Here is a 13,730-nt window from a genome sequence, read left to right as displayed (position 1 = left end):
ATCAAAGTCACAAATGACATAGAATTCTGGAATACTCAGTAATTCTGGCAGTAAATGTGGAGAGAAACAGTTAACATTTCAAGTTCCGAAGAAGGGTCACTGACCCGAAACGTTAACTCTGCTTCTCTTTCCACAGATGCTGCCAGACCTGCTGAGTGGTTCCTGCATTTCTTGTTTTTATTTAACATTTCAAGTCTGTGGCCTGCTGAGTATTTCCAGCATTTTCTGTTTTTATTTCAGATTTCCAGCATCTGCAGTATTTTGTTTGGGTCACAAATGACCTCCTATGTGACTGTGGTAAGATACACCTCCTCATCCTTTGCAACCTGTCTACAGCCTTTGACCTGGTTGATCGCACCATCCTCCTCCTCCTCCAACACCTTTCCTCTGTCGTCCAGCTGGGCGAGACCACATTCATTTGGTTCCATTCTTACCTTATACAGACGTAGCCAAAGAATCACCTGGAATGGCTCCCTGTCAACTCCTGCACTATTACCCCTGGAATCCATCAAGGATCTACCCTTGGCCCCCACCTATTTCTCATCTACATGCTGTACCTCATCATCATCTGAAAATAAACTTTAGTTTCCACATGTATTCTGACGCCACCCAGCTCTACCTCCCCTCTCAATCTCTCCACTGTCTTTAATTTGTCTGACATCTACTGCTAGATAAGCAGAAATTTCTTCCAACTAAATATTGGGAAGATCAAAGTCATTACCTTTGGTGCCCACTACAAACTCTATTTCCTAGCCACTGACTCCATCACTCTCCATGGCAACAGACTGGAGGCTGAACCAGGCCATTTGCAACCTTGGTGTCGTATCAGACCCCCTCCCCTCCGAGATGAGTTTCCGAACACATATTAGCACCACCACGAACACTGCCTACTTGCACTTATGTATCACCTAATTACATCTCTGCCTCAGTATATTTGTTGCTGAAACCCTTATCGCTGCCTTTGTTATCTCTAGACTTAACTGATCCAATGCCAGCCTCCCATCTTCCATCCTTCATAAACTTGAGCTCATCTAAAACAACCCTGCCTGTATCCTAACACGCACTAAGTCCTGTTCACCCATCACTTGGGTTTGCTGCTCTACTTTGGCTCCTGGTTCGGCAACACCTCAATTTAAAAAAATCCCATCTTTGCTTTCAAACCCCTCCATGGCTTCCCCTCCCCTTTATCTCTGCAACCTCCTCCAGCCCTACAACCCTCCGAGATCTCGGCACTCCTCCAATTCTGGCCTCCTGTTCATCCCTGAATTTAATCACTCCACCAAAGGTGGGTGTGTCGCAGCTGCCTGGGTCTCAAGCTCTGGCATTCCATCCCTAAACCTTTCCGCTTCTTTACTTCTGTCTCTTCTCCTTTACGACACTCCTTAAAACTTACCTCTTTGACCAAGCTTTTGGTCACCTGTCCTAATATCTCTATTTGCCACCGTGTCAAAATTTGTTTGGCACCCTCCTGTGAAACAACTTGGGACATTTACATTATAAGAGGCAACTTTGTAATTAACACCTCTGTTAGTGACAAATGGTTTATCTATACAAGTGTGGATTGTGTAGATGGTGGGGATTGTAGTCCATTAGTACATTAAATCAAACTAGTTGGTGCGTTTTGTAAAGTGATGAAATGCCACAGTTCATTCCAAGATTTGCAGTGAATAATTTTTTTTAAAAAACTACAATCAATGCTTTATGCTTAGATACTTACTCCAAGAATTTAAGGAATTCCGTACTTAAATCCACAGGAATATAATCCGACAGCAAACCGTGAGCGTAACGTAGGTAATCCTCTGAAGAAAACAAAATAAAAACATCCACTATCCAGACAGAAAATTCAAAACAAGTGACGTCACAACACAAGCAGTGGCGGTGGGGGCAAGTTACAGGTCAGTAATTATTGGTTAGTGTTAGGTTTGTGCAAGTATTTGGTTTATTGATTAGTGTATTTAGTAATAGTCAGTGTTTTTTTTTTAAGTACTGGTAAGTGGTTTGAGTGGTTAGATTTTCAGCATTAGCTAAACAGTTAAACAACCTTAAAGCTAAAAAAAGAAATTTTAAATAACCGTTAGCTAACATGGCAGGACAGCTGGGTCCCATCTCATGCACATCCTGTGCCATGTGGCAACTCCAGAACACTTGTCCTGGAAAACCATATATGCAGGAAGTGCTGCCAACTGCTGGAGCTGGGCCTCAGCCATTCTGAGCTTGAAGGTTTACTGGCATCACTAGAGCACATAGGAAGGTGAGAGTTTTGTGGATAGCACATTTCCGGATGTGGTCACCCAGCAGCTACAAAGAGTTCAGCAGGAGAGGGAGTGGGTGATCATCAGGCAGACTAGAAGAAACAGGGAGGCGGTGCAGGAATCCCGAGAGTGTAGCATTCAAACCGGTGTTCAACAAGACTCGGCTACACAAGAAAATATAGAATTGCAGTCGTCATAGGGGGACTCGATTGTCTGGGTGATAGACAAACATTTCTGTAACTACAGATACGTGTCCCGAATGGTGTGTCGCTTCCTGAGTGTGGGTCATTCAGTGAGGGAAAGAGGGACAGTCAGAAGTCATGCTCCATGCTGGAAAAGGGCTGAGGTCCTACAGGCAGATTGTTTCAGGAGCTAGGAAAAAAATTAAAGAACATAACTTCAAAAGATGCTAATCTCTGAAATCCTCCCAGTGTCTTATGCTATTAAGTATATAAGCAGAAAGACAGTTACGGTGCAAATTGCCATATGGGGTTATGATATAGCGGCGATAATAGAGTCTTGGCTTAAAAGTGGGTCAGAATGAAAACTGAACATTCCTGGCTACAATGGATTCAGGAGGGTTAGGGAAGGAAGAATATACAGGAAGGGGTGGCAGTACTGATCAAGGATAATATTACAGTTCTACTGAGGGATGATATACTAGAGAGTTCAAAGACTGAATGTATTTGGTTAGGTTTAAGGAACAGAAAAGGAGCTATTAAATTGCCGGGTGTTTACGATAGAGCCCTAAAATTGAGAAGGAAATAGAGAAGTAAATCTGTACAAATATTTCAGAGAAATGTAAAATAATAGGGCAGTAATAGTAGGGGACTTCAATAACCCTAATATAGACTGAGGAAAAAATAGGGTGAAGTGCAAGAAAGGCAAAAGTATTCCTAAAACGTGAACTTCCTTTATCAGTCTGTTTCTAGAACGATGTGCAATGCGGCAGTGCTGGATCTAGTTTTAGGGAATGAAGTAGGACAAGTGGAGTGTATTTCAATGGGAGAACATCTGGGTAATAGTGATCATAATATGATTAGGTTGGAAGTAGTTATGAAAAGGGACAAAGAAAAAGAAATAGTGAAAATACCCGATTGGAAATGAGTCAATTTCAGTGACTTCAGAAGGGAGCTAGCACAGCTGGATTGGAAACAAAGATTGGTTAGAAATGGCAAGCATTCAAGGAAGAGGTAATTTAGGTATAACCCATGGCTATTTCCACAAGGAGGAAAAATGGGACATCCAAATTTAGGGTTCCCTGCATGATAAAGGAAACAAAGATTAAAATAAAACAGAAAAAGGAGGTTTATGGCACGTCAGATACAGGATACAGTAGAAAACTAGGCAAAATACAGGGAGTGCAGTGGAAAATTGAAAGAAGATACAAAGGCAAAGAAAGAGTATGAGAATTGATTAACTATAGAATGGCAGGAAACACAAAAAATATTTCATAAACATATAAAAGGTAGAGGATAGTGAAAGGAATGGTAGAGCTGACTCGGGACAAAAAGGAAATCTTCTTGTGCAGTCAGAGGATATGGCTAAGGTATTGAATAAGTACTTTGCATCTGTCCTCACAAGAGGATGAAGTTAAGGTTGCAATAGAGGAGGGGAAGCAGAGATATTGGATAGGATAAAAATAGATAGAACAAAGGTGCTAAATCGGTTGGCATCAGGCAAAGTTAACAAGTCACCTGGTCCAGATGGGATGCCTCCTAGGTTGCTGAGGGAAGTTGGGGTGGAGATAGCTGAAGCTCTAGCCACAATCTTTCAATCGTCTTTGGCTATGGGAGTGGTGCCAGAGGACTGGAGAATTGCAACTGTTTCACCCCAGTTCAAAAAAAGGAATGATAAACCAAATAACTAGAGGCCAATCAGTCTAATGTCTGTTACGGGAAAACTACGAGAGGACGTGGTAAAGGACAAGATTAATCCTCAATATTGACTCCAGATTCAAGGAGTCTTTTGGCATCAAATCAAACAATGGCAAGAAAACCACCTGATGGTTACTACTTACTGCCCTTCCTCAACTGATGAAATCAGTACTCCTCCACTCGGAAGAAGCATTGAGGGTCGCAAGGGAACAGAATATACGCTGGGTGGGGGACTTCAATGTCCATAGCTATCAGACTGGAACTCCCAGGCCTACTCCCTTCCAATTGTATACCACTGTGCTGCCACCTCTGGTGGGTCTGTCCTGCCACTGGGACAGAGCATAGTCAGGGATGGTGATGGAGAATTCTGGCATGTTGGCTGAAAAGTATGATTCTGATAGAATGACTATATAAGGCTGTTGCTTGACTAGTCTGTGGAACAGTTCTCAGAATTTTGGCACAAGGCCCCGGATTTTAGTGAGAAGGACTTAGCAAGCGGTGAGAGAAACAACATGACAAAAACATCTACTTGATCACATCCTCACAAATCTATCTGTTGCAGTTGAGTCTGCCTATGACAGTACCGGTAGGAGTGACCACCTCACAGTCACTAAGAGGACGGAACCTTGTCTTGACACAGAGAAAACCGTTCGTGTTGTTTGGCACTACCAAAGTGCTAATAGATCTGGCAGCTCAAAACTGTGCATCCATGAGGCACTATGGGCTATCAGCAGCAGAACTGTATTCCATGACAATCTGCAACCTCATAGCCTGGTATATTCCTCATTCCACCATTACCATTAAGCAAGGGAATTAACCCTGGTCAATGATGAGTATAGAAGAGCATGCCAGGAGCAGCAGCAGGCATACCTAAAAATGAGGTGCCAATCTGGTGAAGCTACAACACAGGACTACATGCATTCTAAACAGCAGAAGCAACATGCAACAGACAGAACTAGGCCATCCCACAACCAATGGATCATATTAAAGCTCTGCAGTCCTAATACCAGTCATGAATGGTGGTGGACAATTAAAAAATTAACCAGAGCAGGAGGCTACGCGAACATCACCATCCACAATGATGGCGGAAGCCCAGCACGTCAATGCAAGAGGCAAGGCTGAAGCGTTTGTAACTATCTTCAGCCAGAAGAGCCAACCGGATGACCTATCTCAGCCTCTTCCCTAAATCCCCATCACCATAGAAGCCAGTCTTCATCCAACTCAATTCACTCCACATGACATCAAGAAACGGCTAAGCACACTGGACACAATAAAGGATACGGGCCCCAACAACATCCTGGCTGTTGTGCTCCAGAATGGCGTACCCGTAGCCAAGCTGCTCCAGTACAGCTACAACACTGGCATTCACCCGACAATGTGGAAAATTGCCCAGGTATATCCTGTCCACAAAAAGGGCAAAACCAATCCAACCAATTACCACTCCATCAGTCTAGGAAGGTGTCGCTGACAGTGCTATCAAGCAGCACTTATTCAACATAACCTGCTTACCGATGCACAGTATGGGTTCTGCTAGGACCACTCAGCTCCAGACCTCATTACAGCCATGGTCCAAACATGGACAAAAGAGCTGAATTCCAGCAATGAGGGGAGAGTGACTGCCCTTGACATCAAGGCAGCATCTGATTGAGTGTATCGTCAAGGAGTCCCAGCAAAATTGAAGTCAATGGGAATCGGGGGGGAAAAAAACCCGACACGGGCCAGAACTAGCAGAAAGGAAGCTGATCATCTCAGCCGCAGGACATCGCTGCAGGAATTCCTAGTCTCTTAGATCCAACTATCTCCAGCTGCTTCATCAATGACCTTCTCTCCAAGATAAGGTTGGAAGGGGGGAAGGGGATATTCACTGATTACTGCAGTATTCCGTTCCATTCGTAACTCATCAGATAATGAAGCAGTCCATGCCTACATCCAGCAAGACCTGGACAACATTCAGGCTTGGGCTGACAAGTGGACAGTGACGTTCGTGTCGACCAAGTGCCACGCAATGACTATCTCTAACAAGAGAGAATCTAACCATCTCCCCTTGACATTTAAAGGTATTACCATCGTGGAATCCTCCACTATCAACATCCTGGAGGTTACCATTGACCAGAAACTTGACTGGACCAGCCATTTAAATACTTTGGCTACACAGCAGGTCAGAGACTGGGAATTCTGTGGCAAGTGACACACCTCTTGACTCCTCAAAACTTTTCCACCATCTACAAGGCGTAACTCAGGAGTGTGATGGGATCCTCTCCACTTGGCTGGCTGAGTGCAACTCTAACAACACTCAAAGAAGCTCGACACCATCCGGGACAAAGCAGCCCCTTGACCGGCACCTCAACCAGCACCTTAAACGTTCACTTCCACCACCATTGGGGAGGCGGTGGTGTAGTGGTAATGTCACAAGACTAGTAATTCAGAGCCCCAGGCTAATACTATGGAGACATGGGTTTGAAATGTTATGAAAGCAATTCTTTTTTGTTAACTATAAATTCCTTTAAAAAAAAATATTTTAAGCTAAACAGAAGTTTCTTTTTAAATCAAGGGGACAGTGAGGGCTGGATTGGCAACAGTGTTACTGTTTGTCACCTGGCTTGGGCTTGGCTCAAGGCAAAAGCCATGGCAACAAGGGCAGAAAAATAACAACTCTCCTTTGATTGGACAAGCCCAGTAGCAGGCACAAAACATCTGGGTGGGCAAAAACTGCCAAGCTGTTTGGTTGTTAGTCAGTGTGTGTGTCAAGCCAGGAAAAGAAGTCAAGAAACAACAGAAGACCACAACCCAGCTTTGTTTTCCAATATCTCTGAAGGATCCTGGGAAGTTCACTGTGAATTCTTCTTGTTTTCTGTATCTCAAGAAGGTCTGCTAAATTACTTTCAACGCTGCCTGAAAAGAACTGTTCCCTGCGTGTGCTCGATGGTTGGACTGTGTGCCGGTTTGGAACAACATATCTCATCTGCTGTTTACTTCAGAAAATGAGCAAGTAATCTACCCAAGCTCTTTTTGTTTGTAACAGAGCTCTGATCTAAAAATCCTTATTATTTTTCTGGTTAACCAATTATTGTATAGGAATACATACATGTGTGTGTGAGTGCGAGTGTGAAGGGACCAAGGTAAAAAGGGACTTTAAAGAAGATTAAGGTAGAAAAGAGGGCTTTTTAAAATTTAATGTTGGATATTTAAAAATTTGCTCTGTGCACTATTGTATTACTTCATTACTACTTAAGACTTGTTTTATAATCTGTTAATTTTGTTGTTCAGTAAAGAAACCTGGTTGGTGTGTTCTATTCTGGGGGAAAGTAATGTATCCAATTGACTGTTTCAACAAATGGGAAAACTTTAAAGAATATATTGTGATCTGTAGAGAAGTGGGACTGAATTAACAGTGCACTCCACCTGCCTTGGTCGTAACAGAACCCCACCACAGCAAATGGTGGAATCTGAATACAATTATACCTGGAATTAAAAATGCTAGCCTAGTGGTGCCCATGAAATCATTGTCCATTGTTGTAAAAAAAAAACCCATCTAGTTCACTAATGTCCTTTAAGGAAGGAAAATCTGACAACCTTACCTGGTCTGGCCTACATGTGGCTCCAGACTCAGAGCAAGGTGGTTGATTCTTAAATGCCCTCGAAATTGGCCTCGCAAGCCACTCGGTTGTATCAAACTGCTACAAAGTCTAAGAAAAGGAATGAAACTAGATGGACCACCCGGCATCGACCTCGGCACTGGAAACGATAATGGCTAACCCAGCCCCTTTGACCCTGCAAAGTCTTCCTTACTAACATCTGGGGGCTTGTGCCAAAATTGGGAGAGCTGTCCTATAGACTAGTCAAGCAACAGCCTGACATTGTCTGCAAGGTATGATTCCGTGAGTATGACTATGCCCTAGACACCACCCTCACCATCCTGTCCCACCTGCAGGACAAACCCACCAGAGGTGGCAGCACAGTGGTATACAGTCGGGAGGGAGTTGCCCTGGGAGTCCTCAACATTTACTCTGGACCCCATGACGTCTCATTGCATCAAGTCAAACATGGGCAAGGAAACCTCCTGCTGATTACCACCTACCGTCTCCCCTCGGTTGATGAATCAGTGCTTCTCCATGTTGAGCACCAAATGGAAGAAATACTGACGATAGCAAGGGCACAAAATGTACTTTGGGTGGGGGACTTCAATCTTCATCACCATGAGTAGCTCGGTAGCACCACTACTGACCGAACTGGCAGAGTCCTAAAGGACATAGCTGCTAGACTGGGTCTGCAGCAGGTGGAAAGTAAAGCAACAAGAGGGAAAAAGCTACTTGACCTCATCCTCTCCAATCTACTCGCTGCATATGCATCTGTCCATGACACTATTTGGAGGAGTTCTTGTAGAGATGGTCCCATCTTCACATTGAGGATACCATCCTTTGTGTTGTGTGGCACTACCACTGTGCTAAATGGAATAGGTTTTGAACAGATCTAGCAACTCAAAACTGGGCATCCGTGAGGCACTGTGGGCCACCATCAGCAGCAGAATTGTATTCAACCACAATCTGTAACCTCATGGCCCAGCATATCTCCCACTCTACCATTACCATCAAGCTGGGGGACCAACCCTGGTTCAATGAAGAGTGCAGAAGGGCATGCCAGGAGCATCACCAGGCATACCTAAAAATAAGGTGTCAGCCTGGTGAAGTTCCAACACAGGACTACTTGCATGCCAAACAGCGTAAGCAGCATGCAATAGACAGCGATCCCACAACCAACAGATCAGATCTAAGCTCTGCAGTCCTGCCACATCCAGTCATGAATGGTGGAGAACAATTAAACAACAGGAGGAGGTGGCTCCACAAATATGCCCATCCTCAAAGATGGGGGAGCCCAGCACATCAGTGCAAAAGACAAGGCTGAAGCATTTAAAATCATCTTCAGCCAGAAGTGTCAAGTGGATGATCCATCTCAGCCTCCTCCTGAGGTCCCCAGCATCACAGATACCAATCTTCAGCCAATCCGATTCACTCCATGAGATATCAAGAAACAGCTGAAGGCACTGGAAACTGTAAAGGCTATGGGCTCAGACAACATTCTGACAATAGCATTGAAGACCTGTGCTCCAGAACTAGTTGTGCCCCTAACCAAGTTGTTCCAGTACAGTTATAACACTGGCATCTACCCGGCTATGTGGAAAATTGCCCAGGTATGCCCTGCGCACAAAAAGCAGGACAAATCCAACCCGGTCAATTACCGCCCTATCAGCTGACTCCCGATCAGTAAAGTGATGGAAGCTGTCATCGACAGTGCTATCAAGTGGCACTTGCTCAGCGATAACCTGCTCACTGCGCTCAGTTTGGGTTCCGCCAGGGCCACTCAGCTCCAGACCTCATTACAGCCTTGGTCTAAACGTGGACAAAAGAGCTGAACTCCAGAGGTGAGGTGAGAGTCACTGCCCTTGACATCAAGGCAACATTTCACCAAGTATGGCATCAAGGAGCCCTAGCAAAACTGGAGCCAATGGGAATCAGGGGGTAAACTCTCCACTGGCTGGAGTCATACCTAGCACAAAGGAAGATGGTTGTGGTTGTTGGAGTTCAATAATCTCAGTCCCAGGACATCACTGCAGGAGTTCCTCAGGGTAGTGTCCCAGGCCCAACCATCTTCAGCTGCTTCATCAATGTCCTTCCCTCCATCATAAGGTCAGAAGTGGGGATGTTCGCTGATGACTGTACAATGATCAGCACCATTCGCCACTCCTCGGGTACTGAAGCAGCCTGCGTCCATATACAGCAAGAATTGGACAACATCCAGGCTTGGGCTGATAAGTGGCAAGTAACATTCGTGCCACACAAGTGCCAGGCAATGACCATCTCAAACAAAAGAGAATCTAACCATCTCCCCATGACATTCAATGGTATTACCATCACTGAACTCCCCACTATCAACATCTTGGGGGTCACCACTGACCAGAAATTGAATTGGACCAGCCACATAAACGCTGTGGCTACAACAGCAGGTCAGAGGCTGGGAATTATACAGTGAATAACCCACCTCCTGTCTACCCAATGCTTGTCCACCACCCACAAGGCACAAGTCAGGAGTATGATGGAATACTCTCCACTTGCCTGGATGGGTGCAACTCCAACAGCACTCAAGCTTGACACCATCCAGGACAAAGCAGCCCGCTTGATTGGCACCCCATCCACCACCTTCAACATTCACTCCCCCCCACCACTGACACACAGTGGCAGCAGTGTGTACCACCTACAAGATGCATCGCAGCAACTCACCAAGGCTCCTTAGACAGCACCTTCCAAACTAGCAACCTCTGCCACCTAGAAGGACAAGGGCAGCAGATGCATGGGAACACCACCACATGCAAGTTCCCCTCCAAGCCACACACCATCCTGACTTGGAACTGTATCACCGTTGCTTCACTGTGGCTGGGTCAAAATCCTGGAACTCCCTTCCTAACAGCACTGTTGGTGGTCCTCCATCCCAAGGACTGCAGTGGTTCAAGAATGCAGCTCACCACCACCTTCTCAAGGGCAATTAGGAATGGGCAATAAATGCTGGCTTAGCCAGTGACGCCCACATACCCAACAAATAATAAAAAAACCATCAGTGCATTGTGTTACTGTCTACAAGATGCTTTGCAGCAACTCTCGAAGGCTTTTTCAACTGCATCTTCCAAATCCGCGAGCATTTGTTCATCATCACTGGGTGAAAATTCTGGTCCTCCCTCCACACTGCAGCAGTTCAAGAAGGTGACTCGTCACCACCTTCTCAAGAGCAATTAGGGATGGGCAATAAATGCTGGCAGTCAGCAATGTTCCCTCTAAGTTGCTTGGCCATGTGGCAACCTAAAAGTTTCTGTGCAGGTCACGCACAATTCAGCCCCTTTAAGTTATCATGCATGTGTGGCTGCGCAAAAAATTTTTTAAACACACCACACACTTAAATCACCCATGCACCCCCAAAAAAATTAGTTACTTGCCAGTGATGCCCACATCCGATGAACGAATAAAAACAATAAATAGCATTTGAAATTTAGAAACAGGTCTGAGCATGATATGGAAACACAACTGAGAGTGAGGGGGAAAGGGAACCAGAAAGGTACCCGTGGGAAAATGTTGAAAAACTTTAACATTATTCTCATGCTTCAGACGCTATTTTTAACTTGTTGCTAATGATACTAAATCACTCCTGTTGGTCTCTCAACAAGATTCTGACTTCTGCATTCCTGTTGTCTGTGCCTCCGTCACTTGAGAATCTTCCAGTTTTTTTTTTTAAAACTGTATGCGTCAATGCCTCCTTTCAAACTCAAATGAAGGCCTGAAACCACCCAATATCCATACATCAAGACAATTAGTCATTCTCTAACATGCTATCAACATAACCCAGCCCCTCATTTTAGCATCATCAATAAATGAATTCTTATACAGAAAGTTTCTCAAGCAAGAAGGTTGGTCGATAGTGAACAAATAGCAAATAAATAAACATAGTTGAATTTATGCAGTTTCCCACAGCACACTGAAAGGCTTCATTTGGGTTTGAATGTAGACATTTGACATTGACATAAAGAGAGCTGGAGGACTCTCAAGTTATCTAGAGACATGTGCATCTCCAAAGAGGGTTTATGGGCAAAATTCACAGTACAAAATACAGTAGTTTTCCTTCCCATCCTATTCACAACACAACTGATTGCAGTGCTCAGACATGGCCTAGAGTGATGCAAAGCAAAACTGAAAGGTTTACTATGCACATAAATGCACAGTAAGCATTGAGCTGGCTCAGGTACAGAACTGTTTTCACACTACAAATTAAATTTGGCACAGTGAGAACAGATGCAGCCAGAGTGCAAGGAAGGATGGATGAGAAACAGATGGGCTTTTGGTGGCTTTGTTTCTTTTCTTTATTTGCACTCCTTTAAAGAAGGGACCCATTTGAATTTATTGAGTCGTTCACCACCGCAGGATGTCCCAAAGTGCTTTTCAGTCAATGAATTACACAGAAACAGGCTATTTGGCACAACTAGTCCACGTCAGCATTTATACTGTAGGTGAGCAACGAGTCCGAATCACATTTACCTGCTCCATTTCCTTATTCTCTCAATTCAAGTTGCTTTTGAATATTGACATACTTTCTGCAAAAACCACTAACCCTGGTAATGATTTCTACAGCCTCACAACTCTGTGTCTAAAGAAGTTTCTCCAGCTCTCTGTTCTAAATCTTTTACATGTAATCTTGCATCCATTACTCCTCAACTACCGGAAACCATCTGCTTCTATCTACTCTCTCCTATCCAAAGTTTTAAACACTTTTATCATGTCACTCCATATTCTGCATTGCTCGAACCAAAGAGCCTCAATTTTTTACACATGTCTTTGTATTTCCTCATACCAGGTGCCATCTTAGCAAATCTGCATTGTACCCTCTCTAAAGCCCCAGTATCCTTCCTATAGTGTGGAGCTCAACATGGCACAGTACTCTAACTGGAGTCTTAATAAAGTGTCATAAAGGCTCAAGAGGTAACTCTTGACTTTTATATCCTGTGCCTCATGATAAAAACTAGAATTCCACTTTTTTTAAATGGACGTATGTACTTGAATCGCTACCTTTAAATGTCCTGTGAATCTGCACTTCCAAATCCTGCTGCTCTTCCACAGCACTGAGCCTTCTTCAATCCAGAGTATAACTAGTGCTTTTAATTTTATTTTACCAAAATGCATCATTTCACCCTTACTGACATTGAATTGCATGTGCTATTTTTTTTAGCCTATTTTCCCATCTATCAGGGGAGATAGTGGCATAGTGGTAATGTCAATGAACTGGTAATCCAGAGGACCAGGCTCATGCCCTGGGGACAGGTTCAAATCCCACCATGGTGGAATTTAAATTCACAATTAATATATTTAATGAAATCTTCTTTGGCCTCCTTGTCTCGAGAGACAATGGGTAAGCGCCTGGAGGTGGTCAGTGGTTTGTGAAGCAGCGCCTGGAATGGCTATAAAGGCCAATTCTAGAGTGACAGACTCTTCCACAGGTGCTACAGATAAAATTGGTTGTCGGGGCTGTTACACAGCTGGCTCTCCCCTTGCACATCTGTCTTTTTTCCTGCCAACTGCTAAGTCTCTCCGACTCGCCACGCTTTAGCCCCGCCTTTATGGCTGCCCGCCAGCTCTGGCGATCGCTGGCAACTGACTCCCACGAATGAAAGCTGGTCTCAATAATGGTGCCATAAAACTATGGTCTGGTTCACTAATGTCCTTTAGGGAAGGAAATCTGCCGTCCTTACCTGGTCTGGCCTACATGCAACTCCAGACCCACAGCAATGCAGTTGACTCTTAACTGCCCTCTGAAATGGCCTAACAAACCACTCAGTTGTCAAGTGCAATTAAGGATGGGCAACAAATGCTGATCTTGCCAGTGATGCCCACATAACATGAAAGAACAAAAAAAAAAACTATCTACTTGCAACCACACTGAAAACTGCTCTTAAATTCTACTCTGTTTTCATCCTTCTAGCCATTTCAGCCTTGATACACGCTATTTTAGTAGATAACCAATAAGCAATATCCAAGGAAGTAAAGCCCCACACATTACATGGCTCAGG

General features: G+C 44.3%; 1 protein-coding gene across 5 annotated transcripts in view; it reads right to left on the bottom strand.

Moving 5' to 3' along the window:
• Positions 1 to 13,730, bottom strand: part of rnaseh2b (ribonuclease H2, subunit B) — a 68,042-nt gene that overhangs the window by 32,193 nt on the left and 22,119 nt on the right. For all 5 annotated transcript variants that reach the window (XM_068040329.1, XM_068040330.1, XM_068040333.1 and 2 more), the window contains exon 8: positions 1,718 to 1,799. In XM_068040329.1, coding sequence (XP_067896430.1) covers positions 1,718 to 1,799 — 82 coding nt within the window. The remainder of the gene's footprint in view (positions 1 to 1,717; positions 1,800 to 13,730) is intronic.

This window comes from Heterodontus francisci, chromosome 10 (genome assembly GCF_036365525.1).
Source record: "Heterodontus francisci isolate sHetFra1 chromosome 10, sHetFra1.hap1, whole genome shotgun sequence".
NCBI lineage: Eukaryota > Metazoa > Chordata > Chondrichthyes > Heterodontiformes > Heterodontidae > Heterodontus > Heterodontus francisci.
The sequence above is the reverse complement of the archived record's forward strand: the minus strand, read 5'-3'. Positions and strand labels throughout refer to the sequence as shown.